This window comes from Somniosus microcephalus, chromosome 5 (genome assembly GCF_052327205.1).
Source record: "Somniosus microcephalus isolate GS21.2 chromosome 5, FLI_Smic_1.0, whole genome shotgun sequence".
Lineage (NCBI taxonomy): Eukaryota > Metazoa > Chordata > Chondrichthyes > Squaliformes > Somniosidae > Somniosus > Somniosus microcephalus.
In genome coordinates, this window is record NC_140991.1 from 145,557,945 (window position 1) to 145,575,765 (window position 17,821).

At 46.1% G+C, this 17,821-nt stretch overlaps 1 protein-coding gene across 3 annotated transcripts in view; it reads right to left on the reverse strand.

Moving 5' to 3' along the window:
* ngly2 (N-glycanase 2) overlaps positions 1-17,821 on the reverse strand; it is a 334,241-nt gene that overhangs the window by 25,679 nt on the left and 290,741 nt on the right. For 2 of the 3 annotated variants that reach the window (XM_085988340.1, XM_085988339.1), the window contains exon 11: positions 6,392-6,525. The exons of the other annotated variant lie outside the window; for it this stretch is intronic. In XM_085988340.1, coding sequence (XP_085844466.1) covers positions 6,392-6,525 — 134 coding nt within the window. The remainder of the gene's footprint in view (positions 1-6,391; positions 6,526-17,821) is intronic. 3 annotated transcript variants of the gene reach the window in all.

The window sequence follows — 17,821 nt, forward strand, 5'->3', positions numbered from 1 at the left end:
CTCTCCACCAGCGGATGTCCATTTCCCGGGGATGCGGAGGATCTGTCAAGAAGACTCTTGACAGATCGCAAGTTCCAGGTTTTCGTGCATGCGCTCCGCATGCCTAAACCCGGAACTTGCGGGGCACTTATGGTGTGTACGCGGTCATAGGCCACGGAAAATCCGGGCCAATGTCTATAAACATAAGAACATAACAAATAGGAGCAGGAGTAGGCCATACGGCCCCACGAGCCTGCTCCACCATTCAATAAGATTATGGCTGATCTTCTACCTCAACTCCAATTTCCTGCACTATCCCCATATTCCTTGATTCCATTAATATCCAAAAATCTATCGATCTAAGTTTAATGCTATCCAGTAAGGATGGAGGTGACACATTAAAGACAGGATTGAAAGTAGACAATAAATTTACAACAGATGCTCCATAGGACAGAATTTATGAATTCTAATGGACGGAAATTGCTACTGAACTCAGTGGGCAAACTCCCGATCTGTGGAAAAAATTCTGAGGGACAGGATAAATCTTCATTTAGAGGGACCTTGGAATGCATGTCCACAGATCCCTGAAGGTAGCAGGACAGGCAGATAAGGGCCTAGAAATTCAGTGCCCTTAGCACCGATTTTGCGGCGCTAGAGGGCCTAGCGCTGCAATTGGCGCCGGTTCCTAAATTGCCTGGGGCCCTTCCGCGGCGGTAGACCGGTAGCGCTGCGCCGGCACCGATGACGTCATCGGTGTGCGCAGCGTCCCGGTTGCCGTGGTAACCCGGCCCCAAGCCGAAATTCAGTTGCGGCCGCCTCGCCAGTGGCAGCCGCAACTAAGACTCCGGCAAACGAGTGCTGCCGGAGTCTGCGCCGGCGCTTTAAGGAGGCGCGGCGGCCGGCCGCTTTCCCGCCGGCCGCCTGCCCGCAGCTCCCTCCCCGGACTTCTCTCCCCCCCCCCCCCCCCCGCGGAACAGATGCAAGCCCGGCACTTGTCCGAGGTGCCGGGCTCATTTTTGAGGACATTTGCGCGGGCCGCGGCCGGGTGCAGGCAGCTCCTCCTTAACGGAAGGAGGAGGCCTGCACTTCCCGAGCCTGCCGCACCGCAGGCCGCAGCGCCGGAATAGCGCCGCAATGCGGCGCGTTGCGCCAGTTTTCAGGCGCTAAAACCCTTCAGTAGCGCCGGCAGCCGTTTGGGCGCGGCGCTACTGAATTTTTGGCGCACGCAAAGGGACTTAGCGCCGGCGCTAACTTCTGGCGCTAAAGCCCTGGCGCAGCGCAAACTCAATTTCTAGGCCCAGGTGTTTAAGAAGGCATACGGGAAACGTGGCTTAAAAACGGTGAGGACTGGGCACTTAATATTCAAGGGTACAAGGTGTTCAGAAAGGATAGGGAAGGAAAATAGGGAGGTGGGGTGGCAGTGCTGATTAAGGAAGACATTGTAGTGTTGGAAAGGGAGGATGTTCTTGAGGGGACAAGGACAGAATCCATTTGGTTAGAGTTGAGAAGCAAAAACTGTATGATCACACTAATTGGGGGTATTCTATAGGCCTCCAAATAGTGAGAGGGAGGTACAGGAGTAAATCTGCAGGGAAATCAGAGATATGCAAGAGCTATAGAGTGGTGATATTGGGGGACTTCAATTACCCAAATATCGATTGGGATAATGCTAGGGTAAAGGGAAAGGAGGGAGAGGAATTTCTGAAATGCGTTCAGGAGAATTTCCTTCACCAATATGTTCTTGGCCCAACTAGGAAGGAGGCATTGCTGGATCTGGTGCTGGGGAATGAGGTGGGCCAGGTCGACCAAGTGTCTGTGGGAGAACCCATGGGTACGAGTGATCATCGTATCATAAGATTTAGATTAGCAATGGAGAGGAGCAAGGAACAATCTAGAGTGGAACTTCTAAACTGGAATAGGGCTAACTTCAATAGGATGCAAAAGGATCTAGCCAGGGTAAAATGGAACCAAAGACTGACAGGAAAAACTGTAATGGAACAATGGGTGATCTTTAAGGAGGAGATGTTCCAAGTACAGGCTAGGTACATTCCAACAAGAGGGAAGGGTAAGAGAACCAAAGCAAGGGCCCCTTGGATGATGAGGGAGATAGAGAAGATGATGAAACAAAAAAAAAGGGTGTATGATGCATGTCAGGTGAATTCTTCAAGGGAGAACCAGTCCAAATACAATAAGTTGAGAGTGGATGTGAAGATGAATATAAGATTGGCAAAGAGAATATGAGAGTAGAATGGCAGTTAACATAAAAGGGAACCCAAAAATCTTCTATCGGCATGTAAACAGTAAGCGGGTAGTAAGAGGTGGGGTGGGGCCTATTAGAGACAAAGAAGGTGATATATGCTTAGAGGTGCAGGGCAAGGCTAGAATACTCAATGAGTAGAGAATCTTAGCTATGAGGAAAGACTGGATCGGTTGGGGTTGTTTTATTTGGAACAGAGGAGGCTGAGGGGAGACCTAATTGAGGTGTATATAATTATGAGGGGCCTAGATATAGTGGATAGGAAGGACCTATTTCCCTTAGCAGAAGGGTCAATAACCAGGGGGGCATAGAAATTGGTCGGAGGTTTAGAGGGGAGTTGAGGAGAAATGTCTTCACCCAGAGGGTGGTATGGGTCTGGAACTCACTGCCTGAAAGGGTGGTAGAGGCAGAGACCCTCATCACATTTAAAAAGTACTTGGATATGCACTTGAAGTGCCGTAACCTACAAGGCTACGGACCAAGTGCTGGGAAGGGGGATTAGGCTGGATAGCTCTTTGTCAGCCGGCATGGACAAGATGGACCGAATGGCCTCCTTCTGTGTTGTAAATTTCTATGATTTAATGTGCTCCTGGTACCTAAAGCTCCATGCCAGGAGTAGGAATTTGTATAAAGCAACTAATTTGTGCCACAGTTAACCTGAGATTACTATACATTATGGCCTGAATTTTAATGGGGGGCAGGTTGGGAGCGGGGGGTGCTCCGAAGCGGTCGGGAAACCCAGGAGAACTGGTTTCCCGCAGGCCCTGCCGAATTTAACGGCAAGGCCTGATTTACATGGGAAACCTCTGTTTCCCACCTGCAGCCAGTCAGATCGGCGGCTGGAGCAAACGATCGGGGGCTGGAGGAGCAGGATTGGGAACGATCGGGTGCCGGAGTGCCAGATCCGGGGCTGGAGGAGAAGTGGGGGTTTCGGAGCATCATCGGAGGGCCAGGAGGAGCGGGGGGCGGTGGAGGGGGGTAAGGCAGACGACATTGGAGGGCCAGAGGAGCATGGGGTGTGGGGGAATTCCTCTTGGTGGGAGGGGTTCTGGGTGGGGATCGGAGGCCTTGTGGGGGTTCTCCTATCACGGGGGATGGGTTAGGCAGGGACACTGGATTCAGGAAGTAAGTGTAAAGGCACTTACCTCCTGGATCCAGCGGTCCTCGCCTTACTTTAGCTGGCGGGTTTCTCGAGGCCTACAAAACCCGACCAGCCAGAGTTAAATTCAAAATGGAAATTAAATCTGAGGCATGCCAGCCTCATTATAATATTTAAATGGGCGACCTGCCTCCTGGCAGCGGGTTGGCTGCCCGCCCCCGTCCTGCCTTCGTTAAAACTGGAAGTAGGCGGGTTGGAGGTGGGTTCTGGTTGGGATTCAGATTTTTAATACTTTAACTTCCCACACGATCACAACCCACCCATTTTTTAGATTAAAATTCCCCCCTATGACTTGATGCAAGTGGGATTTTTTTTAAATCTGTTACGATTGCATAAGGAGAAAAAAACCTCTTGTATGGACTGGTACATGTATGTGAGGAGTTTGTCTGTTTTCAGAAACTTCCTTTCATCATTGAGAAAAATGACTTTTTAATTATATTCCAGGAGACACACCTTTAAAATAATATGCTCTGTTTAGGAAAGCAAACTTCACCCACAAATTGACAGAAAACCCAAGCCTGGATTTTCCTCCTGGTCCGCTTTAGCACAGAAGTACAAGAGAAATGTACTTACACCTGGAGGTATCACTCTGCCAAATCTCAATCCAATTTTCCTTCTTCCCAATTTGCATCAAATGTTCATTGTAGATCCTCAGCACTATTACTGCCTACTATAGGGAAGCCCCTCTGGGAGGGAGGACAATCTGGGGGTGGTGGTGCTGCATTAAACTGGTTGTAGCTGCAGAAAGGGTCAAGGCAATCATTTTGTGTCTTTAACAAATTTGGCTCACAGCAGTGTCAGAGGCTGGTGGTTTTTCATGGCACCAAGCTCACTAATTTTACTTTCAGTTGAGGTGTAACTGTTTGCAATCCACCATGCAGTCTCAGCTTTTAGCTCTGAGTTGGGAAGCCCACAAAGTGCAGTGGAAGGCAGTAGCCTTGCCAATGAGTGCCACTGAGAGCAACCCTGGTAACCAATGCCAAATAAAGTTCAATGACCTCTCCAAGGCAGCCAAGGTACCAGAAGGCAGTCGTACCTTTTAACAATGCACTGTAATAATTATAGTACAGTACAATACATCTCGGGTTAGAAGAACACACCTCGGAGGAGGAAAATCCTTCTGAGGAGGCACCATCATGTGCTCCATCGCTCCCAAGCACAGCACAGAGATTGGCACCCCGGATGGGTCAGACAGTGAGTTAGAGGGGTCTACACATGTTGGCGCATCCAGCACCAGTGAGGAGGAGCAGGTGGTGGTGGCAGGGGCAGCCTAGGAGACGGTTTGCCGGAGAGTGAGTTCCTCTCCCAGCTTCTTTGAGGAAGACAGAGATGTGGGTTAGGAAAATAAAGCACATTCCAGAATAAGGGTCCATTTACAGCAGAGTGGGGGAAGATTGCTTGACTACTCAGAGGGTTATTTTCTTAAAATGAGTGTTCAAGATGACTTTACTTCATGGAATGATGTCAATATCTTCACCCCTCCCTCCCAGAACCACGATAGGGTTCCCCTTGTCCTCACCTTTCACCCCACCAGCCTCCACATTCAACGGATCATCCTCCGCCATTTCCGCCACCTCCAACGTGATCCCACCACCAAACACATCTTCCCCTCACCTCCCCTTTCAGCATTCCGAAGGGACTGCTCCCTCCGCGACACCATGGTCCACTCCTCAATCACCCCCAACAGCCCTTCTCCTTCACCTGGCACCTTCCCGTGCAAGCGCAGGAGATGCAACACATGCCCTTTTACCTCCTCCCTTCCCACTGTCCAGGGCCCCAAACACCCCTTCCAGGTGAAACAGCGATTTACTTGTACTTCTTGCAATTTAATATACTGTATTCGCTGCTCACGATGCGGTCTCCTCTACATTGGGGAGACCAAACGCAGATTGGGCGACCGCTTTGCAGAACACCTCCGTTCAGTCCGTACGGGTGACCCCGAGCTTCTGGTCGCCTGTCACTTTAATTCACCGCTTCACTCCCACTCTGATCTCTCTGTCCTCGGCCTATTACATTGTTCCAATGAAGCTCAACGTAAGCTCGAGGAACAGCACCTCATCTTTCGATTGGGCACTTTGCAGCCTGCCGGACTCAACATGGAGTTCAACAACTTCAGATAATTATCCCTGCCCCCATTTTTCATGCAGTATGATTTTTGCCATTCCCATTTGCAACATTTTATCTTTCCTGCCTCTTACAAAAGTACAGGATGTTCTTTCTATTTCTTCCTCCCCTCCTAACCCCCCCCCCCCCCCCCCCCCCCCCCAGTCTCTGCACCTGCTTAATATCTGTTACATCTCCAGCTTTTTCCAGTTCTGATGAAGGGTCCCAGACCTGAAACGTTGACTCTGTTTCTCTCTCCACGGATGCTGCCTGGCCTGCTGAGTGTTTCCAGCATTTTCTGTTGTTATTTTAGGCTGGATAGCTCTTTTTCGGTCGGCACAGACAAGATGGGCCAAATGGCCTCCTTCTGTGCCGTAAATTTCTATGATTCTATGAAGTATCCAAAATCCAGCTAGTATCTGGGTTGTAAAATAGTCCACAATTTTATTACTATGAGCCTCTAATTGTTCCTGAATACCCAGGATAAATCTCAATTTGCCTTGCCAAATGAAGACAAAAAAGGTTTTTTTTCTGTGTTTAAAAGACCTAAATTTTTCATTTTCAATGCTTTATATGGACTACCAAAATTGTAGCCAGTGCACAAGCTTCCTGAACAGCCGGAAAACAGGATGCAACCCCAAGACATAAATATGCAGACTGCGCTGGACTGCCAGGCAATAGCCACACCTTTTGTCAACAGATCACCAGGGATTATGTTCTTCAATTGGACAAGTGTTGAGATAACTTGAAGTATCTGATTTAAATCCGTAGAGGTATAAGAGACTGGACTGTAATTAATTTGGGTTGTTTACAATTTTTTTCACATCCAGTGATTTCTCCTCCCACCTTTTCCTTATATACCTCTAGTGACAAAATGATTAGTTCCAGTTTACCTGCTTAGTGACGTCTTTCCTCCATGGTGCCACATCCTGTCCATCGCACCAGCCATTTCTGCCATACAGCCATGTGCCATGTTCGTTCGGGACCACACCCTCTGAAACCTTGTTAGCACAACCCAAAGGAGTACCTAGGTTGAACAAACTTGATATTTAGGTTTATGTTTAGTGTCTGTGTAAAATATCTATTATATATTAAATTTTGTACATGGGGTGTGGGTTTCATTATGAGTGCCTGTTGGTGAACTCTGATACATATTTTCAATGTTAAAGGTGTCAAACTGTGTGACACACAACAGTTGAATCTTGAAGCCAAATGATTATCTCACCCATGTTTTGTTGACAGTTAGAAAAGGTCAATGCTAATCGTGCACATCTGTGAGACCTGTAAGCTTCTCATTTCTAATATCAATGAGAGAGAGAGAGACACACACACAGAAAGACACAAATGGAGAGTAAGCCAGGCAGGTAGCTTCTTTCCTCATTCTAATTTGACTTCTTTAAAAAAAAAAGTTGAATTTTGAAACCAAACGAAGCCTCTGTGAGGAAAGGTGACATGAAGATAAGGTTGGAGGGGAAGGGAGGACAAAATAGTTGAGGGTGAAGGAGTCTGGCTTCTTGCCACCTGATCTTGGAGACAGCGAGTGGAGTGGGGGGAATGGAAGGATTAAGGGTAAGCTGCGTGACAATGGTGCATGCGGGAGGGTTGAGCAGATAGTTTGAAGGGGAAGAGTTACGGATGATGGGAGTGGTTGGAAGGGAAGAAGATAATGGGAAGGTGAAAGGTGGGGATACAATGGGAGCAATAGGGTGGGGGAAGCGTTAATGGTTGGGGGAGAGGATGGGATGTAAGCCGCTGAAGGGCACATTTTCCCACAACCCACTCCAAATGTAGCCTGCAGCCATTAATGGCCCCTTTTCCTGCCACACTATGCCATACCTCCCACCTGAAAGAAAAATAAAAAATAAAAAATCAGAAAGAGAGAAGCAGGATGACAAAGGAAAGCAAAAAGAGTTCAGGGAAGAGAAAGTCAGAAGCAGAAGAGGAGAGACAAAGAGAACCAGAACCACAACGGCATGAGGGATAGATAAGAGAGTGGCCAGACTCTCTGACTTACTGGCTCCGATTTTAATATTTTGAATATTTTTTCTATAATCGATATGAAGTATTGAACATAATTTATAGGTAGCATTTTTGTATATAAATGATACAATAATAGTATGAATAGAATACAACTGGTGAGTAGCTGTTTCTTTGTTGTTTTGAATGCAAGTGAAAGTTGGACATGTGCAGAGTAGATTGCGGCATAATGCTTAAGTAATAGGATGTGTGAAACATCGGTGAAGGAAATAATTGGGCTCTACAAAGGTTGGTGTTAGTTGGTGGAAACAAGGGTTGTTGTGACGAGTGGATGTAAAAGTGTTGAAAAGTTTCAGAAGGAAAGTTAGGGGGTTCCAGAGAATTGCAGACTGGTGAGTGATGAGCACACGGTTGTCAAAAACTTGGCTATGATTTTATATTCCATCGTGATGAAAATAATAGGCCAAGTGCTTATTTCCACAATTGGGAATATCATTATTAGCACTTCTCTTCTACAGGCAAAGCTGAAAATTCAATCATTGTTATTTAAGTACCAGTTAACATAAAGGCCGGAATTTTGCCGGCGCTCAGAGGGCGGGTTTGGAGGCGGGTCCACTGTCAACCCGCCTCCACGCGAGTCTCCCAGGTGTCGGGTCTGTCTGCAGAGAACTGACACAACACCAAGCGGCGGGGGAGACAATTGAGCTCATTAAATGGCTTGTTAAGAGCCAATTTAACGGTATTTTGAGGCTTCTTTCCAATTTTATGTGCTCCCCCACGGGTTACTGCTGCTCAGGGAACACGCCAGCTCACCCTGACGTGAGTTGAGTCTGCTCTGATGTATCTGTTAAGCTGACAGCTGCAGAAGTGGTGTAAAGGATGCCATGTTGCAGATGGTCAATTTCAGAGCGCAGAAACTGTTGGTTACTGCATTTGTAATACATAGAGATTTCTTTAGCTTGCAAGTGTTTAGAGGCAATGGCATGTCCAGTGCCACCTCATTGGAACACCCTCTCTCACCATTGACAGATTGCTTCTGTCATCTCACCTACAGCTGCCATCTATTGCAGCGACACCGGTGCCCTTGAAAAAATCAGACCTTGGTCCACCAAATCCTTCCACGATCAGCCACAACACCAATATCACCAGGCACACCAACATCACCAACATGACCAACCTTCTCTGCCATCACCTGATGCTGCACTGGACACAGGGCATCAGCCCCTGACAACATTGATGCCCGGTAGGCCAGCGATGGCATCACCATGGCCAGATTTATTTCACTTGACACTGTACACCCAGGCTGCCACATGATGCGCCAGGTTGACACCACCCCAACACCAGCACCGTGAAGCATCCCTTTAATGTCCAATCAATTCCATGCACACACATCACTATAGCGGGGGGGGGGGGGGGGGGGGCGGAGTTATGTCTCAACATTCACTGGAACTCAGTAAGACACTTCTCAAGGTGCGCACAGATCTGTCCAATAAGGGCAGTGTTGAAAATATAGATTTCACTGTATGATAACACATTACCAGAAACTTCACATAGACATTGGCTAAACCTCTCAAGTGCCTACCCTTGTGTATTGTTAGTTGGTATGCTTGCAGTAGGATGAAGGTGAGTGTGAGGGGTGGCTAGTGAGATGGGGAAGTGATAATGTAGATAGAGGGGGTTGGGTAGAGGTACAAGGTAAGTTGGTGTGAGTAAGGATGTGCAGGAGAAGGGTAGGGAATGCAGAGTGATGGGGATGTGTTGAGTGGCACAGCAGGGTGAGTTTGAGTGTGGCTTTGCAGTAACGTTTCGTGATCCACTGAGATCATTGAAAGGTTGGCGCCACTGCAGCCAGGGACCCCTGACGACATCCCTGCTTTTTCCCTCCTGTGCAATGTGCAACTCGGCTACATTGGTGTCCTGGGGAGGTCTCTTCTACCCTTGGAAGGGAAGAGAACCTCCCTGCGTGCTGTGACTCCCTCCATAAGCATATGGAGGGAGTCATTGGAGAGCCTGGGTGCAAGCATCCACCTTTGTGCAGTGCTTGTCAGTGTTTGAAGCACCTGAATGCTGTCAAACACTGACAGAACATCTGTCAAACTCAATGTGGCCGTGATCCCTTTAAGGAAACCGGCTGATGATGCATCATCAAATGACGTCATCATCAAATGACGTCATCAGACCCGCTTCCTTTTAATTGGCTGGGAAGCCCACAGGGTGCGCTTAACAAGGCCAATCAAGAGAAAATCCCTTTGACAGAGCGGCAGCAGATGGGATTGGGACTGGAACCCAGTAACCAGCTCTCCTGCCACCAACCCCGACGCCGCTGAGAACATTGCGGCCAAAGTGACTGACTGAATTTGTGCAGACCACCTCTAGTAGGTTGACTGATAGTGACCTGTGGAACAACCAAATTCAATGAAAGTACAACGAGTTTCTGAGTTAGTTGAATTAATGCTGTAATGCCATTAGATCATTGGCAGGAGCAATTCTGCGAGTGTACTAGGAGGCTGAGAAGTTGAATGAGGTTTGCTATTCATGGCCATCTAAACAGTATAGGGGAAAATTTGGTTGCTTTGTGCTTCCCAAAGCAACTAGCACCCGAGCGCAGTGCCGCTAACGCCTCCCACGAAATTCAGCGGGAGGTTAGCGGCGGCGGTAGCCGGTAGCGCACCACGGTGCTGCACCTCCGCCGATGACGTCATCGCCATGCGCAGCACCCTGGCCGCAAACTTGGCTCACACCCCCTGACCTACCGCCGGACGCTATGTCCGACAGGGTCAGGGGGTGTTCTTGCAGCCGGGGCGGTGATAATTAAAGGGCAGGTGCTGGGCGGCCATTTTTTTTGCGCCGCTTGCCAACACCTGCCCCCTCTGGCCTCCTCCTGCGGGGTGCTGGCTGCAATCCATCAGCCCGGCACTCCTCTTGAGTGCCGGGCTCTTTTGCCGGCACCCCGCACCCTGGTGGCCCAGAAGGGGATGGAGGCCTGCAGTACCGCAGCGTTACATACCGGTGCACGTGGCACTGCTGCACATAACAGCGCAATATTCAATGGGAGCGCTCCAAGAGAGAGGGGGAGCGCTTCTAGTAGCACCCCCCCTCCTGCTTGGGGCCCTACCATTGAATTTCGGGCACGGGGCGCTAACTTTTTCGGGGTGCTGGCGAAGTTAGTGTCCCAAAGGGGGTGCGACTGAATTTTTCCCCCATGAATTTTATGTAATCTGGTTAAGCTTCATCAACTGAAATGACCCAATATAAATGTGGCATACAAGAGCATGAAAAAGAATGAAATGAAAAAAGGCCACTTAGTTCAACAAGCTAGATCCTTCCACAGATCATTTGCAATGTACCCTACCATGGAGTCTATCCAATCTATTTCATCTCTTGTGATAAAGTTCTCAATCATGCCCCATGAAACTGAAGCAAAACTCCTTATTCCACACATCTGTCCATCTACCTATCTATCCAACTCCATTGAACCTGATCTCTACAGGTGACCATACCCACCCTTCTTCAATCCCAACCATTGCCCAGGAATGCCCTAACCAAAAAACACCAGGATAAATCTAACCCGACCAGTTACCACCCTATCAGAATTCTCTAATTATCAGTAAAGTAATGGAAGAATTTATCCATAGTACCATCAAACCCCACCTACTCACTAATAACCTGCTTACCGATGCTCAGCTTGGGTTCCACCAGAACTACGCAGCTCCATACCTTATCAAAGCCTTGATGCAGACATGGACACAAGAGCCTAATGTCAGAGGAGAGGTAACTGCTTTCAACATTAAAGCAGCATTTTATTGAGTATGGGACCAAGGAGCCTGAGCCAAATTGAAGTCCATGCGGGTCAAAGGGAAAATTCTCTAGTGACTGCAGTTATACCTGACACAAAAGAAGATAACAGGACATAATTCCAGGAGTTTCTTAGGCTCAACCATTTCAACTGCTTCATCAATGACCTTCCCTCCGTCACAAGGTCAGGAGTGGGGCTGTTTGCTGATGATTCTATAGAAGTCAGCACACTTCACAGCTCCCCTGATAATGAAGCCAACGCACTGCGGGACCTGGACAACATCCAGCCTTGGCCTGACAAATGGCTGGTAACATTCATTCCACATTAGTGCTAAGTAAGAACCATCTCGAACAAGAGAAAACCTGGGCATCTCTTCCTAAACTTCAACCTCACCACCATCACTGACCAGAAGTTGAAATGGATCAGTCATTATCAACACCGTGGCTACAAGAGCAGGAGTCAGGCTGGGTACTCTGCAATGAGTGGCTTACCTCCTGACCCCGCAAAGCTTCTCCACCATCTACTAGGCTCAAATCAGAAGTGTGATGGAACAATCACCACTCACCCACAACAACACTCAAAAAGCTCAACACTGTCCAGGACAGATCAATTCGCTTGATTGGTGCCCTGCTACTAGACCAGTGCACTGTGGCTGAGTATATATGATCTACAGGATGCGGTGCAGCATACCACCAAAGTTACTTCGACAGCACCTGCCTCCCTTGAAACCCCTACAATTGAGAAGAACAAGAGCAGCAATGTCATGGGGGCACCAAGATCCCCTTCAAGTCATGCACAATCCTGACTTGGACATATACTGTTGTTCATTCACTATCGTTGAGTTAAAATCCTGAAATTCCATTGTGGGAGCTCCATCACCACAAAGACCGCGGCAGTTCCAGGAAAAGGGCCAACGCCACCTTCTAGGGCAACAAGGGATGGGCAAAACAATGTACCCTTACCAGCGTCACCCACATGCACATTTAAAAGAAGAGATCTGTGTGCTATTGTAGTTACCAGTACTTGCAATGCCTCTGAATTAAAAAAAAATTATTGGATTGGTTATCAGTGTTTACAATTGCTTACAATTTAAGAGAGACTGCAGCCTTCACAAACCACATACTTACCATGATCTTCATTATAATGACTCCACAATATAGGATACACTAATGCATTTATTTTAATTTGAAAGAAAGCCAGATAGCCAAAATAAAAGTAATGAGTTTAGTATACTACTAATAAGATACACGTGGATTTTATGCTCCAAATAGGAGACTGGTAGAACATTTTTTCAAAACATTTCACAAAGAAATGTTGCAAGCATCAATCCCTTACTCCTAATGATATTGAGTTCTAATTAATTGCTAGGTTTCGATTAACTTTGTTAGTTTCCCACAAATATAGGGGAAAAAATCGACATAATTCTAAAGCCCTGTGATTTTAACTACCTGCTTTTTACTAGTGCTTTGGATACCAGGATATCCTCACCTCCACCACACTTTCTTGTCTTCTCTTGTTGGAACAAAAAGAAAAAAGTATCTGACATGTGTGTGTGAAATGAGACAGCCTCTTTTTAAGATTCTTTCTCACCCTTGCTTGAGATTTCCTGCTCTATTGTGAAGTCAAGAAGATGAGAGACATCTTTCACATTCGGGTAAAAATAAGCAGAGTGGGTCAGGAAGGGGCAGAGAGAGTAACAAAGATAATAAAGCATCAGTGACTAAGGTGACATCAGGGAAAAATAAGTCAAAATTAAAGGCACTATATCTGAATGCGCAAATAGATGAATTAATAGCGCAGATAGAAATTTAACAGGTTTGATCTAATAGCCATTATGGAGATGTGGTTGCAAAGTGACCAAGGTTGGGAACTAAATATTCCAGGATACTTAACTTTTAGAAGAGATGGGCACAATGGAAAAGGAGGAGGGGTAGCCCTGATAATAAAGGATGGGATAAAGACAGTAGAGAGAAAGGATTTTGCGCCAAAAATCAAAAAGTAGAATTAGTTTGGGTGGAGCTAAGAAACAGCAAGGGGCAGAAAATATTGGTGGGAGTTGTTTATAGGCCCCCAAACAGTAGTTGTAATGTAGGGCAGAGTATAAATCAGGAAATTAGAGGCACATGTAACAAGGGTAATACAGTAATCATGGGGGACTTTAATCTACATATAGACTCGGCAAACCAAATGTGCAGTAATAGTGTGGAGGATGAATTCATGGAATGTATGCAAAATAGTTTTCTAGATCAGTATGTTGAGGAACCAACTAGGGAACAGGCTATTTTAGATCTAGTATTGTGAGAAATGGTTAATTAATAACCTTGTAGTAAAGGGGCCTTTAGGGAAGAGTGACCATAATATGATAGAATTTTATATTCAAGTTGAAAGTGATTTAGTTAAATCCGAAACAAGGGTCTTAAATCTAAACAAAGCAAACTATGTAGGTATGAGGAGCGAGTTGGCTAAGGTAGATTGGGAAACTACATTAAAAGGTATGATGGTAGACAAGCAATGGCTAGCATTTAAAGAATTAATACATAATTTACAACAAATATACATTCCTTTAAGGCACAAAAACCCCACAGGAAAAGTGGTCCAACCGTGGCTAACAAGAGAAGTTAAAGATAGTATTAGATCAAAGGAAGAGGCTTATAATGTTGCCAAAAAGAGTAGTAAGCCTGAGGATTGGAAGGATTTTAGAATTCAGGACCAAGAAATTGATAAAGAAAGGGAAAATAGAATATGAGAGTAAACTAGCAAGAGACATAAAAACAGACTGCAAAAACTTCTATAGGTATGTAAAAATGAAAAGATTAGCGAAAGTAAATGTGGGTCCCTTACAGGCTGAGACAGGAGAAATTATAATGGGGAATAGGAAATGGAAGAGAAATTAAACAAACACTTTGGGGGGAATTTTGTCAGCCCTGGGGAGGCGGGTATGGAAGCAGGACTGCCGGGAAAATGGCAGAAACTAGGAGCGGGTACCGAGCCCGCTCCCAACCCGCCTCCGTGCCATCTTCCCGGGAGGCAGGTCCTCGATTCGTGCAGGGAACCATCTCCTCGAGGTGGGAAGGGGATTACAGCCAATTAACAGTCTGTTAACAGGTAGTTAACAGGCAGTTAAGAGGCTTATCCCCATTTTACCCCTGCAAGTGCGGGCTTCCCGATGGCTGCGAACCTCGCCAGGGTCAGCAAGGTGAGCAGTGGGTCTGCGGGGGTGAGAGGGGTCAAAATGTCAGCTGTAGAGGTGAGTGATGGGTGTAAGTGTGGAGAAGTAAGTATGAGAGGTGAATGTAAAGTGTTAGAAAAATTTTCCTTACCTTTGCTTCTTCCTGCAGGCTACAACCCTTGGGGATCCGGAGGTGCCTCATCTCAATGGCAGAGATGACAGAATGGCTGCTGCATTCTCAGATGCAGCAGCCATCTGATTTCTGCTCAGGAAAGAGGTTTGGTAAGTCTTTAGTACAAGGGTTCACCTTAGAACAGAGATTGTCAATGTTTGACAGCTTCTCAAAGCTGTCAAACGCTGATAATTGACAGATGAAACGTCATATGCTGACGTCCTGTGTCACCGGTTTTCCCTTAATTGGCCGACTAAGCCCACAAGGCAGGCTTAACAAGTTCAATCAAGGGAAAATAGCGTGGGTTGGCCGGACATCGTTGGGGGTGGGACTGAAACCCGACAACCAGCAGTCCCGCCCCCAACGCGTCCCCATTGACAAAATCCAGCCCTTTGTGCCTGTCTTCACGGAAGAAGATGCAAAAAACCTCCCGGAAATAGTGGAGAACCAAGGGTATAGCGAGAATGACGAACTGAAAGAAATTAGTATTAGTAAAAAAATAGTACTTGAGGAATTAATGGGACTGAAAGCCGATAAATCCCCTGGACCTGATGGCCTACATCCTAGGGTTTTGAAAGAGGTGGCTGCAGAGATAGTGGACGCATTGGTTGTCATTTTCCAAAATTCCATAGATTCTAGAACGGTTCCCGCAGATTGGAAGGTAGCAAATGTAACCCCACTATTTAAGAAAGGAGGGGAGAGAGTAAACGGGGAACTACAGACCAGTTAGCCTGACATCAGTAGTAGGGAAAATGTTAGAATCTATTATTAATGACATGGTAACAGGGCACTTAGAAAATAATAATAGGATTGGGCAGAGTCAACACGGATTTATGAAAGGGAAATCGTGTTTGACAAATCTGTTAAGAGTTTGTTGAGGTTGTAACTAGCAGAATAGATAAGGGGGAACCAGTGAATGTGGTGTATTTGAATTTTCAGAAGGCATTCGATAAGCTGCCACACAAGAGGTTATTAAACAAAATTAGGGCTCATGGAATTTGGGGTAATATACTAGTATGGATTGAGGATTGGTTAACGGACAGAAAACAGAAAGTAGGAATAAATGGGTCATTTTCAGGTTGGCAGGCTGTAACTAGTGGGGTACTGCAAGGATTAGTGCTTGGGCCTCAGCTAGTCACAATCTATATCAATCATTTGGATGAGGGGACAAAATGTAATATATCCAAGTTTGCTGCTGATACAATGCTAGGTGGGAATGTAAGTTGTGAGGAGGATATAAAGAGTCTTCAAGGGGATATAGACAGGCTAAGTGAATGGGCAAGAACATGGCAAATGGAATATAATGTGGAGAAATGTGAAGTTATCCACTTTGGTAGGAAAAATAGAAAAGCAGAGTATTTTTTAAATGGTGAGAGATTGGGAAATGTTGGTGTTCAGAGGGACCTGGGTGTCCTTGTACACGAATCACTGAAAGTTAACATGCAGGTACAGCAAGCAATTAAGAAAGCAAGAGGATTTGGGTATAAGAGTAAAGACATCTTACTGCAATTATATAGGGCCCTGGTGAGACCACACCTGGAGTATTGTGTACAGTTCTGGTCTCCTTACCTAAGGAAGGATATACTTGCCATAGAGGGAGTGCAACAAAGGTTCACCAGACTGATTCATGGGATGGGAGGATTGTCCTATGGGGAGAGATTGAGTAGACAACGCCTATATTCTATAGAGTTTAGAAGAATGAGAGGTGATCTCATTGAAACATACAAAATTCTTACAGGGCTTGACTGAGTAGATGCAGGGAGGATGTTTCCCCTGGGTAGGGAGTCTAGAACCAGGGGTCACAGTCTCAGAATAAGGGGTCGTCCATTTAGGACTGAGATGAGGAGAAATTTCTTCACTCAGGTGGTGGTGAATCTTTGGAATTCTCTACCCCAGAGGGTTGTGGAGGTCCAGTCGTTGAGTATATTCAAGACAGAGATCGATAGATTTTTGAATATTAAGAGTGTAAAGCTGCGAGTTTGGTGACTGAGGGAGTGAATCTTAAAGGGTAATCTTTTTTTAATAAAATCTAGTTCTGTGCTGGAGAGCAGGTGAGAGTAATTAATTAATTAACTGGTCTAGTCTGGTTCTGTAACTGCCAGAGAGCTCACTTTGTAAATCTCAGCAGTATAAATAAGGGAGGCTAGAGTGCAGTTTGGAACAGAGTGTAAAGCTGTGGAGTGAGGGTGGGTGGTCCTTTCTTTTTCTATCTTTGTCAGCTTCCAGGAGAGCAGGAGTTAAAAAGCTACACAAGAGGGGATAGAGAACCAGTGGGAGTTTGGCTCTGTGACACCCCCCAACTGCATTTGAAGAAAAATAAAAGGTGACATCACAGGGAAAAGGGTAAGTGATTGGTTGGTGAGTATTTTGCTCACTTCCCTTATCTTTTAAAGCCCAGGAAATGTATTAGTAATTGTAAGGTTTCATTAGTACTAGTTTACTAGCAGTAATAAATATTATTAGGTGTAGTAGGGTAAAAATAAATAAATTAAGACTCAATAAAGATGGCAGAGCAGGTGATGTGTTGCAACTGCAGTATGTGGGAGCTCCTGGATGCCAGTCTGATCCAGGACGAACATGTCTGTGGTAAGTGTCTGCGGCCTGAGGAGCTTCGGCTCAGAGTTGATGAGTTGGAGGCCGAGCTGCGGACACTGCGATGCATCAGGGAGGGGGAAAGTTACCTGGACACTTTATTCCAGGAGGCAGTCACACCCCTTAGGATAGGGTCTTCTGATTTGGTCAGTGGTCAGGGACAGGAGGATGTGACTGTGAGTGAGGCAGGTATGGGGACCCAGGAGGTGGAGGAGCCTCAGCCTTTGCAATTGTCCAAATATTGGGGGCATAGGATCAAATTTGGGAAGATGTGGTCATTCAAAGATTAGAAACAAGGCAATAGAGAAAAGTCTTAATATGGGAAATGATAAACAGACCGTGACAGGAAGGGATACAGAGTACAAATCTAAGAGTAAATCAACAGATAAGGCTAGAGGTTACAAAAATAATAAAAGGACAAAACTAAAGGCTCTGCATCTGAATGCACGTAGCATTCGAAACAAAACAGATGAACTGATAGCGCAAATAGAAATAAATAAATATGATCAGATAGCCATTACAGAAACATGGCTGCAGGATGACATAGATTGGGACCTGAATATTGAAGGGTACATGACATTTAGGAAGGACAGGAAGATGGGAAAAGGTGAAGGGGT